The sequence below is a fragment of the Dermochelys coriacea genome, chromosome 3 (assembly GCF_009764565.3).
Source record: "Dermochelys coriacea isolate rDerCor1 chromosome 3, rDerCor1.pri.v4, whole genome shotgun sequence".
In the NCBI taxonomy this organism is placed as follows: domain Eukaryota; kingdom Metazoa; phylum Chordata; order Testudines; family Dermochelyidae; genus Dermochelys; species Dermochelys coriacea.
Window position 1 is genome coordinate 11,274,612 of NC_050070.1, and position 14,584 is coordinate 11,289,195.

Consider the following 14,584-nt stretch of genomic DNA (forward strand, 5'->3'; position numbering starts at 1 on the left):
AGATGCTGTACCCAAGGCAGACCCTTTCGAAGTTTTCTAAGAAGGCCTCGGTATCATCGCCTGCTTTGTAGGTAGGGAACTTTCTGGGATGGGAAGTGGTACCTGCAGAAGGATTGCTAAGGTTTGTTGCTATATTCTGCTGAGCCTTTGCCTTCTCCATCTTCAGTGCATGCTTCCTCTCTTTTTCCTTCTCCTTCTCCACATACTTCCTCTTTTTCCTTCTCCTCCAGTTCTTTGGCCCTTGCCTCCATTGCTCTCCTGTGGGCAGCCTCTTAGTTTTTTTCTGCCTCCATAGCCCTCCTGTGAGCAGCCTCTCAGTTTTTTTCTGCCTCTTTCGCTGCCTCCATTTCTTTGTCCTTTGCCTCCATTTCTCTCCCGTGGGCAGCTTCTAGGGCTTTCTCTGCCTCTTTCGCTGCCTCCAGTCTGGCTAACTCCAATTTGTGTTGTGTCTTGGTTTCTGTCATCTTTACCTCTCTGTTTTTAACTAACTTTACACCTGAGAGTTAGAAATAAAACAAACAAACAAAAAAAAAACTTGGCTTGTAAAATTTTGCTGTGCTGTAATATGATACCTATATTCTCTGATAGTGATTGTCAGCCTACAGAAAAATGCCCCCCAAAAAAACAAAACCAACAACAAGAACAAAAAAATTAAAAAAACAAAACAACAACAACCACCACCACCACCCTAACATCTTTGTCTCCAGGCAAATAGGCAGAAAACCCCTCTTGTGGCTCTTAGGTAAAAAAAAAAAATTAAAATAAAAAAAAAAATCTTCAAGTCTGTGAAGACTGGTGAATTTCCCTGCAGGAGGTTAACTACCCTGCCTTTAGGTAGAGAAAACTCCAGCTCCCAAAAGATAATTCCCTTTTGTCTCTGCTCTGGCCCCAAAGCAGAGAAAAAATCAAACTGCTTTCAGCCACAACCCTGCTTTTCAGCAGCCCAAAGGAAAAAAAAATTCCCTTTCAACTCTGTGCTTCTGGTTCAAAAAAAAATCTCAAATTGATCTCAAAATTATTTCAGGTTAATCCCACTGCTCTGCCACCATGTCAAGGTTCCTTCCCCACTCTAAACTCTAGGGTACAGATGTGGGGACCTGCATGAAAACCTCCTCAGCTTACTTTTACCAGCTTAGGTTAAAACTTCCCCAACGTACAAACTATTTTACCTTTTGCCTTTGGACTTTCTCTGCCACCACCAAATGTCTAACTGGGTATTTTATTAGGAAAGAGACATTTGGAAACATCTTTCCCCCCCAAAATCCTCACCAAAACCTTGCACCCCCCTTCCTGGGGAAGGTTTGGTAAAAAACCTCACCAATTTGCATAGGTGACCACAGACCCAAACCCTTGGATCTTAAGAACAATGAAAAAGCAATCAGTTTCTTAAAAGAAGAATTTTAATAGAAGTAAAAAGAATCACCTCTGTAAAATCAGGATGGTAAATACCTTACAGGGTAATTAGATTCAAAACAGAGAATCCCTCTAGGCAAAACCTTAAATTACAAAAAGACACAAAAACAGGAATATCTATTCCATTCAGCACATCTTATTTTCTCAGCCATTTAAAGAAATCATAATCTAATGCATATCTAGCTAGATTATTTACTAAATTCTAAGACTCCATTCCTGTTCTGTCCCCGGCAAAAGCATCACCCAGGCAGACCCAGACCCTTTGTTTCCCCCCACACACTTTGAAAGTATCTTGTCTCTTCATTGGTCATTATGGTCAGGTGCCAGTGAGGTTATCCTAGCTTCTTAACCCTTTACAGGTGAAAGGGTTTTTCCTCTGGCCAGGAGGGATTTTAAAGGTGTTTACCCTTCCCTTTATATTTATGACAGACCCCTAGGTGCCTTTACAGATTGAGCCCATAAGGACTCCCAGTGATATTAACAGGACCAATCAAGTGAGTCTGGCTTCCAATTCAGGACTCTCTTACTAAATGACTGATGTGAATGTAAAGAGCCCCCCCTCCCCCGTACCCGATCCCCGCTCCGACCCGATTCCCTTCCCCCCGGACAAAGCTCCGGCTGGGACCCCGTTCCCCTCGCCCCCCCAAAGACCCCCCCCTCGCACCTGATCCTCCCCCCCCGACCCAATTCCCTTCCCCCCAGGACAGAGCCCCAACTGGGACCCGATCCTCCCCCCCCACACCTGAGCCTCCACCGGGACCAGAGCCCCCCCTCCTGGACCCGATTCCAATCTCCCTTCCCCCCCCCCAGACCAAGCCCCCACCAGGACCCGATTCTCCTGGCACCCAATACTCTCCCCGACTGATTCCCTGGGACCCAATCTCCTGCCCCATCCCATCAGGATTCAATCCTTCCCCCCGACCAGATACCACTTAGGACCCAATCCCTCTGCCCTCCCCCTTCTAAGTCTGGGACTGGATCCCTTCCCGAACCAATGGCCCCTGGGACCCGATACTTCCCACCCAAGACCTGATACCCTGGCTGATACCCCCAACCCTGGGATCCAATTCCACCCCTACCCCTCCGGGACAAAAACTCTCTGCAACTGGATACCTCCCCTCATCCCCCAACCCTTGGACCCAATCCCCACTGGGACCTGATACCTGTGGACTGATACCCCTGAACCTGAGACCCAATCCCCTCCCCCAGATTGATACCCAATACTCTTGGAACCAATGGTCTCATTCTCATCAGCCCCCCATGGACCTCACACCCTCCTTAATAGGGATGGGACCCCCATGAGAATCTGATATCCCCAGGATAGGTACCTCTGTGCCCCATTGGGCCTGATAGCTCTGTACCCTCCTGGGAACTCAATGTCCTCCAATGGGCTGTAATGTTCCCCAGATACTCTTCCAGCTATACTCTAACACACTGGTTGAATTCACTGGTTGACTGGTTGTTGGCCAGTTGCATTCTGAAGCACACAATCAATCAGCCGGCCAAGCCAGTGAGACGTGAAGAGCTGTCCTTCCTTGCCCCCACACCTATCAAAAGGGCTTTGTCCCAGCTCGTCACCATTTAAATATTTTTTCTCACCATTGGTTATAGCCCCTTGAAAGTTTGAATCTCAAATCTAGTTCCTTGTCCAAATATTTCTTTCCTCTGGCCTGTAGAAATCCCGCTTGCCATACTCATGTGAGTAGTTCCATTGACATTAGCAGGACAACTGGTGTAATTCACATTGACTTCTAGAGTCAAAGGCCAGAAGGGCCCATTGTGGCCATTAGCTGACCCTCCTCTATAGCACAGGCCAGAGAACTTCGCTGAATTAATTTGTTCGAACTGGAGCGTATCTTCTAGCAAAACCATCCACCACAAGCAGGAGTTGGCTAGTCGAGTTATTATTAAAGGGTTGCTCAAAAGTGCTGAGCTGGTGTCAGCAATTTGCACTAGGAAGGCGAAAGGTGGTTGATGTGTTCATTGACGGGGGAGAATGGGCTCCGAACCAGCACACAGAGGAACTGCATTGAAGTCAATGGTGCTCCTTCAGATACATGCTGGCATAGCTGAGACCAGATGCAATAGCTTACATTTACATTTACCCCCTGGTGGGGGCTTGGTCTGTGGGAGGGGAAGGGAGATCGGAATTGGGTCCGGGAGGGGGGGCTCGGGTCCCGGTGGGGGCTCAGGTGTGTGGGGGGAAGGAGAATTGGGGCCCGGGGGGGCTCTGTCCGGGGGGTGGGGGAACGGGAATGGGGGCCCAGGCAGGCTCGGTCCGGGGGGAGGGGAATCGGATCGGGTCCGGGGGGGACTCTTTTCGGGGGGGAGGAGAATCGGGTCCTGATCAGGGCTCTGTCCAGGGGGAAGGGAATCGGGTCGGAGGGGCGATCGGGTCGGGGGGGGCTCTTTTCGCGGGGGGAGGAGAATTGAGTCCCGGTCGGGGCTTTGCCCGGTGGGGGGCGGAGGGGGGGATCGGGTCCCGGGGGGGCTCTTTTCGGGGGAAAGGGGAACCGGGTCCCGGTGGGGACTCTTCCCTGTGGGGGGTGGGGGGAGGATCGGGGCGCGGGGGGGCTCTTTTCGAGGGGAAGAGAATCGGGGCGGAGGGGGGAATCGGGGCGGAGGGGGGATCGGGTCCCGGGGGGGCTCTTTTCGGGGGGGGGAGGGGAACCGGGTCCCGGTCGGGGCTTTGCCCGGTGGGGGGCGGAAGGGGGAATCGGGGCGGAGGGGGGATCGGGTCCCGGGGGGGCTCTTTTCGGGGGGGGAGGGGAACCGGGTCCCGGTCGGGGCTCTGCCCGGTGGAGGGCGGGGGGGGGGGGGAATCGGGTCGGGGGGAGGATCGGGTCCCGGGGGACACTGCCGGGGTCGCGGGCCCGGCTCTCCTCACCGTGGGGTCGCTGAAGGCGCTGCCCGGCAGCAGGGGCAGCCCGTGCACGGGATGGGCGCTCATGGCCAGCGGGCGCCTGGCGCGGCGGCTCCGGTCCCCAGCCAGCCCCGGCGCCAGGCAGCGCCGTCACCCCTGGCAACCGTAAACAGTCCAGAGAGCGCATGCGCGCTAGGAGCGCCGGCTGGGAGGGATGCGCCGCCTCTGGGCATGCGCGCTGGGGGCGCAGCCGGCTCCTGCCGCGGGAGCCGGGGCCTCGTGCGAGCGTTTCCCGGGGGGGAGGGGCTGTGCCCCGAGAGCGCTGCCCCCCCCCGTGCGCTAGGGCCCCTTCCACCTGCTGGGCTGGGGGCCCCTGCCCCCCCCCGGGTGCTACGGCCCCTTCCACCTGCTGGGCTGGGGGCCCTGCCCCCCCCCGTGCGCTAGGGCCCCTTCCACCTGCTGGGCTGGGGGGCCCTGCCCCCCCCGTGCGCTACGGCCCCTTCCACCTGCTGGGCTGGGGGCCCCTGCCCCCCCCGTGCGCTACGGCCCCTTCCACCTGCTGGGCTGGGGGCCCTGCCCCCCCCGTGCGCTACGGCCCCTTCCACCTGCTGGGCTGGGGGTCCCTGCCCCCCCCGTGCGCTACGGCCCCTTCCACCTGCTGGGCTGGGGGCCCCTGCCCCCCCGTGCGCTACGGCCCCTTCCACCTGCTGGGCTGGGGGCCCCTGCCCCCCCGTGCGCTAGGGCCCCTTCCACCTGCTGGGCTGGGGGCCCCTGCCCCCCCGTGCGCTACGGCCCCTTCCACCTGCTGGGCTGGGGGCCCCTGCCCGTGCGCTAGGACCACTTCTACCTGCTGGGCTGGGGGGCCCTGCCCCCCCCCGTGCGCTAGGGCCCCTTCCACCTGCTGGGCTGGGGGGCCCTGCCCCCCCCGTGCGCTACGGCCCCTTCCACCTGCTGGGCTGGGGGGCCCTGCCCCCCCCGTGCGCTACGGCCCCTTCCACCTGCTGGGCTGGGGGCCCCTGCCCCCCCCGTGCGCTACGGCCCCTTCCACCTGCTGGGCTGGGGGCCCTGCCCCCCCCGTGCGCTACGGCCCCTTCCACCTGCTGGGCTGGGGGCCCCTGCCCCCCCGTGCGCTACGGCCCCTTCCACCTGCTGGGCTGGGGGCCCCTGCCCCCCCGTGCGCTAGGACCACTTCTACCTGCTGGGCTGGGGGCCCCTGCCCCCCCGAGCGCTACGGCCCCTTCCACCTGCTGGGCTAGCGGGGGTCACACACCCTGGGCTGGCCAGCCCTCTGCCCCCTGGGAGCGTGCACCAGGTCCCCGCCACCTGCCAGGCTGTGGGGGAGGTCATGCTACCGAGGAGTAAGCAGAATGGGGAGCGGGGGATAGTTCCACTATTGTGAGGCACTTTCCTGGCTTATACACAACCCCGGTGAAGTGGGCTAGCGAAAGGATCTGAGTCCTCGCTCCCACTTCCTTTACCCAGAGACCTGCCTGACCTCAAGGACTCCCACTCTCCTGTGTGGTCCTCGTAACCCCGACAAGTCTGGGCCCAGGATTCTTGAGGGGACTGAACCCCCAACCTTGTTGTGGTCACTTAGGGCAGGGGCTAGGGTGTCCCCACTCCAGGGTGCTCTCTCGGCTCTAGACGCTTCCCTGGCTCACTGATCATTACATATAGTTCAGGCAAATACAATTTATTAAACAGCAACCAATTTAAAAAATATAAGGACAAAATGGGAAAGGTTAAAGGAAAACACATCACCCCGCTGTGTGGCATGGGGATATCACACCCAGCCATCTCTGGAACATAAGGGCAGTTCATAGTCTGTTCCTCAGATGTGCCAGGCCTCCTTCCCAGGCCCTGGCTGTGCTGCAAGGATGCTGTGGGGTCGGACACTTGCTCTGGCGGTGGCCACACACCTTCAGGCTCTAGGTGGGAGAGTCCTTCCCAGCTTTCCCCTCCCTTCCCCCCCTGTCGGGGTTATGATCCCCTCCAGGTCTGACCTGCAAGGCCTCTCCATCTGCGGGGCCCGCTGCCCAGGGGCCCCCCTCGTTTTCCCCCCACTGCTCACTGCACCTGGCTCCAGACTGCTCCAGCCCCAGTGCAGCTCCCCTAGCTGCTCCTCTGGCCTCTCTGGATCTGTTTGCTGCAGCTCAGCTCCCAGCACAGCTCTCTGGGCTGCTTCTCTGGCCCCTCTGGCTCTGGCTGGTGTGGCTCTACTCCCAGCACAGCTCTGCTCCCTAGGCTGCTTCTCTGGACCCTCTGGCTTTAGCTGGTGGGGCTCTGTTCCCCAGGTCAGTCCAGGCTCCTGCTCTCTCCTTAGCTCAGCACCACTCTGGCCCACGCAGGCAGCTCTAGCCCACACAGGACGGGACCCCTGACCTCCTCACTCCCTCATTAACCTGCCCACCCTGTCAATCAGGTTGATCTGGAGTGTTGGCCTCTTCCCATTGTCCCGGGTTTCCCATCAACCCTTCCCCTTACTTTTGGTACTGGGAGTTGTCCAACCAAACACCACCCCCCACTAAGTTTTAGTAAGGGGCCAACAGTCCCCTTATACAGGCAGCATTGCAGCCACACACTGTGGGCTGGCCAGCACCTCTGTCCTGTTGACACCCTACCCATCCCTCCCAAACCAGGACCCAGTGCTGCCAACTCTCATGACATTGTCTTGAGTCTCATGATAATTATTGTTTTCCTTAAAGTCCCCACTCCTAGAGTCAAGTGGACAGGTGATGATTTCAGCCTTCATTCTTAAAGAAAAGGCATATTTCTAGCCCGTGTGGCCGCAGAGACAGCTTCAAAATGTGGGCCCAGTGCACCCTAAAGGCTCAAAAAGCAGAAAGCAAATCAAAACACCAAATCTAATATTTTTACATAATCTTATGATTTTTAGTGAGCTTGACTCATGATTAGGGCCCTACCAAATCCACAGCCATGAAAAATGCATCACGGACCGTGAAATCTGGTCTCCCCCGCCTCGAAATTTGGTCTTTTGTGTGCTTTTACCTGGTACTATACAGATTTCATGGGGGACACCAGCGTTTCTCAAATTGGGGCTCCTGACCCAAAAGGGAGTTACAAGGTTATTTTAGGAGAGGGGTGTCACAGTACTGCCATCCTTACTTCTGCGCTGCCTTTAGAGCTGGGTGGCCAGAGAGCGGCGGCTGTTGGCCAGGCGCCCAGCTCTGAAGGCAGCACCCTGCCAGCAGCAGCACAAAAGCAATACCATACCCTGCCACCCTTATTTCTGCGCTGCTGCTGGCAGCAGCTCTGCCTTCAGAGCTGGGCTCCTGGCCAGCAGCCGCCGCTCTCTGGCCACCCAGCTCTGAAAACAGTGCCACGGCCAGCAGCTGTGCAGAAGAAAGAGTAGCACTACCGCAACCCCCCCCTATGATAACCTTTGTGACCCTCCCCCCCCCACACACAACTCCTTTTTGGGTCAGGATCCCTACAATTACAAAACCGTGAAATACGAGATTTAAATAGCTGAAATCATGAAATTTACGATTTTTAAAATCCTCTGACCATGAAATTGACCAAAATAGACCATGAATTTGGTAGGGCCCTACTCATGATTTTCGAACATTTGGGGCTGGCCATACTGAGGACCATCCCAGAACCTCACCCCATTTCACACACTCTCTTCATCCCCAAACAGCATCTATGCGGGAGTGGCCAGCTCTTAAACAGGGACAGCTGCGGCGTGGGTAGAGCCAAGGTGGTGCATCCAGGAGGGGTTTGTTATCTAGGGTAACAGCCTTCCATCGTCCCATACACAAACAGAGTGAGGGGTCAGGCTGGCTTGGGGCCTCCTCTGGAGGGGGCAGGGGCTGGTGGGGAAAGCGTGTGAGAGTGGGGAGGGCCAAGTGACAACATGCAACCGTTCTGCCTGGAAAGGTTCTGGGAAGTGCACAAGCCCTCAGCCTGCCTGTCGTCAGTGTCAGTATAGCAGTCAGCTAATGGCTCCTGCATTAGTGGCTAGGCTGCAAAGGGTTAGAAAACCTGGACAAAATATAACAGGGGACATCAGGACAGGACTGGAACATTCCTGTTCTTCAAGGACACAAGGTCACCTTAATGGTCCGCCTGCAAAACCTGAGAAGGCCCACGCCATTGCTCTAATAGTGCAAATAACTAATAAAATGCAGAGATGCTTAGAAATGCTTCTTACTGAGCTGCACTTGAAGTATCTTTATTTATTGCCTAGTGTCCTTCTCACTGTAAAACCCACCCTGGCCTGTGTTTCAGCAAAAGATCAAACACTGTGATGGAAAGGAAGGATTTTCTGCTACGTATGATTTTGTACCATAAATAAAACATTCAGGGGGGAGAGGAATGGCAGGTTGACTTTTAAAAAACAATCTGGCTCCTGTATCTTTCATACCATATTCTTTTAATTCCTTGGAAGGCCGGTGACCACCTAAACCGTGCACCATCATTTTTTTCACAACATCAAGGCAGCAGCGGGAGCTATCTGTCTGTCCATCTTCCTCAAATATTTCAAAGGCAACTATCATCATGATATTTAGGCCTGGGACAATTAAAGGTAGCATTAAATGGGCACAAGAGGGCTCTGGTCTCTCCTCCTTCCACCATTACCATGTGCCCCCCACTCCTTCCCCCTCGTCCTTTATTCTCCTCCTCCAACTGCTCTTCTCTCGCCTGACACATCTTTCTTTTCTGAGAACACTCAGATCCTCCTGCTTTCAAATCACAGGGTCTACCTGAGCAACAGGAGAATCACCATTCACCTTAAGCACTACAAACTCTATGACACACCATTGAGCAGTTCCAATTGCCATTCTACAGCAGTAATATGAATACACACTAACCACTTCATTGAGATATTCAGGAGCACGTTGTCAGGCACAGGAACAACGGGTTTGCTGCATTATCTTGCACACAGCTGTTGTTTATGTTGCAAGTGTACATCATAATATGCCACGGGGTAAGTGACTGCTGGACCACTGCAACTTAACATTTCCTAAACCGGGCCTGGTTCTGTTCCTATTACAGACAAAATTCTCACTGGCTTCAAAGGAAGCTGGGATCAGACTCCAGTGAAGTTTAACTGTGTGCTTTGCATTTTACCCTGAAGTATGTTCCCTTCCTCTGCACATAATTTTTATCTCCTTTAAAAAGATGCAGTAACAAGGGAGTGGAGAGACCTTCAAAGAAGATGGTTGTGAAGAAAGCACTCCTCGATCCCCAAATCCTTGAAGCAACAGACAGCGGAGGTGTGGATCAGACAGCAAAGGGGATTATTTTCCTGCTGCCTTTCTTTATCAGAAAACTACAACAAAGGCCACACTGTAGCATGCGAGCGGGTGATGGGACATAGAGTTCTGCAAATGGAGGTCGGGCAGACACAACCCTGGCCCTCGAGTGGGAAAGAGAGAAGAAAACCAGCCGTGGTGAGATAAAAAAGGGGGCTGATCAGCTTGGAAAGTAAAATGATAGATTCAAGGCCAACTGGTGCTGAAAGAGAGGAGATTAAAGAGAGGCACAACCAGCCGCTGGGCCTAAGCTATCACGCTAATGTATTTATCCGCATCTGAGCACCTCACAATCTCAAATGGATTTATCCTCACCATACCCCTGGGAGGCAGGGTAGTGCTATTATCCCATTGTACAGATGGGGAACTGAGACACAAAGGCCCAGATTCTCAAGTGTATTTAGACGCCTACCTCCATTCAAGTCAATGAAAATTAGGAGCCCAAATACCTTTGAGGAGCTGGGCGTAAATGCCTTGCCCCCGGCCATATAGGAAAGCTGCCGCAGAGCTGGAACCTGTGCTCACCTGGTGGTGAGTCAGTTAATCCCTTCTTGCCCCATGCTCCCAAAACATTCCTATCAGGTATTCTGGGAGGAGTGGGACGGTTCAGAAAAACCATTTAATAACTGCAGTAAAGCAGAAAAGAGGAAAAAGGTCCTGTGGGTAAGGCACCAGCTTGGGACTCCGGACAGCTGGAGTCAGTTCCTGCCTCTACCCTTTGTGTCCTGAATCAATCTTCCTGTGCCTCAGTACCATACCTGTAAAATGGGGATAGTAATGCCTCCTTTGTCTCTCTCGTCTATTCAGATTTTAAGCTCTTTGGAGCAGGGACTTAGAATGTGTCTGTACAGCACCTAACACCCTGGGACACAGATCCTGATTGGGGCCGCTAGCTCGTCCTGTCACACAGCTACTGAGTAACACTACAAAGAGGTCAGACCCGGTGAACATTCAAGCCACAAAAGGAGTGAGTAGGCTTCCCACATGAGCTACTTCACTATGTTCCATTGGCTGGTGCTGCATGGGGTTAATTTAACAGCAGCCACCCTGTGATGTACCATGACCTTGTTTCCCCTTCTGTGAGCAAATCCCTACTAGCTGATAGCCAGGTAATGGGAAGGAGTGATTTTTAGTGCTTTCTTATTTCCATCTAGGGGCATTTTCTGTTAGAGTAATAGAAAGTCGGTCTTGTCTGACCTCAGCCAGAACAAAGCAAAGAGCTGTGAGGTACTAGACATTGGAGATGGCTGCACTGTTTAAGACCACAAGAAAGGGCTTTGGAGCCATAAGCTTCAGGTTTAAACCACGTATGGCCTGATTTTCAGAGGCAATGAACATCCACAACTTTCACTGAAGTCAATGGGAGCTCCAGGCAGTGATGGACATTGGTCCAGCTGGGACACAGGGAATGAGATTGTCTCCTTTAATGGGCTAGTTGGCTGTGGAAAGAATAAAATGAAGCCTGCATAATTTAAACCCATTTCCCAACCCCTGGCCTAGTTAATGCATGTTAACAAGAAGCTTCAGGAATAAGACCAGATAACACTTTTGAGTCACGGCGGATGCTCATTACTGCAGTATCTGGGTGCCCCAGGTGAAAAGTTATGCATTCAATAAAATCTTCCCCACTCCTATTAATAATGCCAGAAGATATTTAAAAAAAAACAAACTTTAAACCTCACTGTAATTTTTCCCCTTGATGTTGTTTCATGCTTTGCCCTTCACTCAGTTTGGCCTGGGTTAGTCAAGTCCACTTTTTTTCTATTTACAGTCAGTTTCAGGTTTTCATGCATCTGTTTCTAATATCACTGAGATGTATAAATAAAAAACAATCTCTCCTCTCTGCATCCCAAAAATCCCTATCGTTGATTTTTTTAAAATTCTCTATTCTGTTTTGTAAATTTCCTATCCCCTCAATTTTGTATTTTTCAAACATTTAAGAATTGAGCCTAAACTGCCCATTTAAAAGGTTGACTTTGTAACTTCCATGACGGATAACACTTTAAAGAAAGGAATCCCCTGCACTGGAATACATCTATTAAATAAGAAGTATCCACACTGCATGGAGTTGATACTGACTCAAATTCAAGCTTTTTTTTTCCTTAGGTCATTTGCAAGTTGTTGTTTTTTTCTGTTTAAATAGTTTCCTCTTTATTGTAGGATCTGGCGGGAGGGTAGTTATGCAGATACTGCATTCGTGGCATGAAGAAGCATGCTTTCTGCTGCTGAGGGTGAGGAAATCTTGCCATCTGGTGGAAGGAAAGGCAAACACAGTGCAGTAGACAGGGGGCGCAAACAAACTCACATGTTGTTATATATGAAGGGCCAAAAAACCTCAAAAAACTCTGTAGTAGAAGGAGGAAATATTCCCATCTTAGATTCCTGCAGACAACCTGTATAAGTCAAGATTTCCTCCCAGGGTTTACGAGCTTGCTGGAAAACAGTGTATAGTTGTAGGTGACCAGATGGCTATAGCAAGGAGGAACAATGGTCAGGAGTTCTGACCTTAACTCAGCAAAGCACTTAAGCATGTATTTAATTTTAAGCATTTGAGTAGTCCCATTGACTGTCAAGAGCACTACTCTCCCGTGCTTAACTTTAAGCACACACTTAAGTGCTTTGCTGAATCAGGCCCTGCATTCATAGCTCTGCCACTGATGCATTGTCACAATCTCTCCAGCTAGTCACAGTTAACCACTTTGTGCTTCATCTGTACAAGGGAGATAATACCTACCTGTTGTGAGGCTTGAAAAGTGCTTTGAGATCTACTGATGAAAGACAAGTAAAGCACATTCATTATTATCATTTATTGTCATCAACACTTTAAGGCCAAACTTTCTGCTGAACAACATTCCCCTCCTGTTGGTGGAATTACAGATTTCATGTTGCACCCCTTTGTCTTGCTTTTATAGATTTTATTACTGAGGCTTTTGAATAGCTGTCAATAAAATACGAAGTTTTCAGTGGTCTCAACAATACAAAGTTGGGGGACAAATGAGGGAGGGCTGATGCATAATACTCACACCCCTTCCACACTTCCCAAGAAAAAAAATGCAAAACTCACTATTCCTGTTTAGTAGGAAGCAATGCTTTTAAAACCCAGCTAGCACAAGATGTAAATACCAAGGCACATGTGTAGCCTGAAGCATGCACCCCAGTTCTGCTACATGAAGCACTCAAAGTAAATTCATGGTTAACTGACCCCCTTTGCCTTCACCCTCAATACCAAGACAGCTCTCTTGGTAAAAAAATCAACCAGTAAGTGTAATCATGAGGCTACAGATGGCAAAGCTGCTGTTTCTATCCTGCTCATTCCCAATGAGCAAGTCCGAAGAGCGAGCAGCATAATACACAATGGACCAGATCTTCAGCTGGTGTTAATCAGCATAGTTCCAATGGGAAACACTGATCCACACCTGTTAAAGACTTGGCCCTTGGTCTCCATCTGAGGATCATGTCCCCCAAGGAGGTTTGTGATCCCGTTTCCCATGGCCAACCTACTGAGGCTGATGTACTCAGCCTCTTGCGACCAGGTCATCATCAGATGCCCTATGAACCACTGCATCAGTTCTGGCTGAGCTTCTTGTGGGCGGCCCCAGATCTGGTGCAAAGGATTCTAGGAGCAGAAGGAAGACCAGTTGCAAATGGCCATGTGGGAGCTCTGGAAGGAGTAACAGGCTGACAGCTGAACATGATGGCATTTACGTCCTCTTAGGACTAACCCTCAGTGAAGTCAAAGGCAAGACTCTTGATGACTTCATTGGGTTTAGAGTAGCGCTGTCAGCGATCTGCTGGTTCCTAGCCAGCCCAGGAGTGCACACACACAAGGTCCACATGAGCAATCTCCAGCCAGCTGTGTAAGGCACAAGTACAAGACGACTTGGGAAGAGGGAGGGTTTGTGGTCTGGCCTGAGAACACACAAGACTGACTCGCTCACTGGGAGGAGGACAGCAGGGATGGCACTAACTCCAGTGTTGATGAAGCACCCTGTGTCCTTAGGATCACAGGTTTCAGAGTAGCAGCCGTGTTAGTCTGTATTCGCAAAAAGAAAAGGAGTACTTGTGGCACCTTAGAGACTAACAAATTTATTAGAGCATAAGCTTTCGTGAGCTACACGATGAAGTGAGCTGTAGCTCACGAAAGCTTATGCTCTAATAAATTTGTTAGTCTCTAAGGTGCCACAAGTACTCCTTTTCTTTTTGTCCTTAGGATGTTATCTGAAAAGCAGCACTGGTCAGTATTTCCCTGCAAAGTCAGCTCCATCATTCCCCGAGGAGGTCAGTTACTGGTCTCATTTGCAGGGGTGAGTGGGGGTAACTGCTCAGACTGAGAGTTAACATGGGAACAATGAAAAATACAACCCAGGAGGAAAAAATCAGTTGATTTGTGACACCAGTAGGTGGCGATATAGTGTCACAGAAAGCATCAGGCGCATTCCTTCCATTAAGAGCAATACACATTCTTGTCCTCTGTGCTTTGCAAATACTTGTGCTGAGATGGCATGGGTTCCTGTATCTGCCTCTGTTGGGACACAGCCTAGTTTACATCCTTTGGAGGAGCTAACACTTGGTCCACACAAAGATTTTGTATCAGCATAACAAAGTATTTAGGTTAGGGATGTGATTCCCCCCCCCCCCCACTATACTTATACTGGTACAACTTCTAGTGTAGATGCAGTTATATTGTACAAAGGTGCTTTATACTAGAATACTTTATTCCCGTTCCTTCACAGACACACATCCGATGAAGTGAGCTGTAGCTCACGAAAGCTTATGCTCTAATAAATTTGTTAGCCTCTAAGGTGCCACAAGTACTCCTTTTCTATTCACACCACTGTAATTGTATCCGCACTAGAGGGTTTGTACTGTTTTAACCCAATGCAGTTACAATGGTTCAACTTTAGCGTGTAAACAAGGCGAAAGAAGAAAATCTTTTCTGACAGATTCTTCCCCCAAACTGACAAGAGTAATTTTACAATTACGCAGGCCCCTGAGCAGCTCTCTCATATAAACCTCTTTTTATTGCTAC

The 14,584-nt window shown here is 51.3% G+C and overlaps 1 protein-coding gene across 3 annotated transcripts in view; it reads right to left on the reverse strand.

Moving 5' to 3' along the window:
• Positions 1 to 8,682, reverse strand: part of EFHC1 (EF-hand domain containing 1) — a 28,393-nt gene extending 19,711 nt beyond the window's left edge. For 2 of the 3 annotated variants that reach the window (XM_038397268.2, XM_043510111.1), the window contains exon 1: positions 4,301 to 4,435. In XM_038397268.2, the coding sequence (XP_038253196.1) occupies positions 4,301 to 4,363 (63 nt within the window). In that variant the 5' untranslated portion in view covers positions 4,364 to 4,435. Of the gene's footprint in view, positions 1 to 4,300; positions 4,436 to 8,663 lie in introns of those variants that run through there. The other variant, XM_043510109.1, reaches the window with a different exon arrangement.
• Positions 8,683 to 14,584: the final 5,902 nt, after the last annotated feature.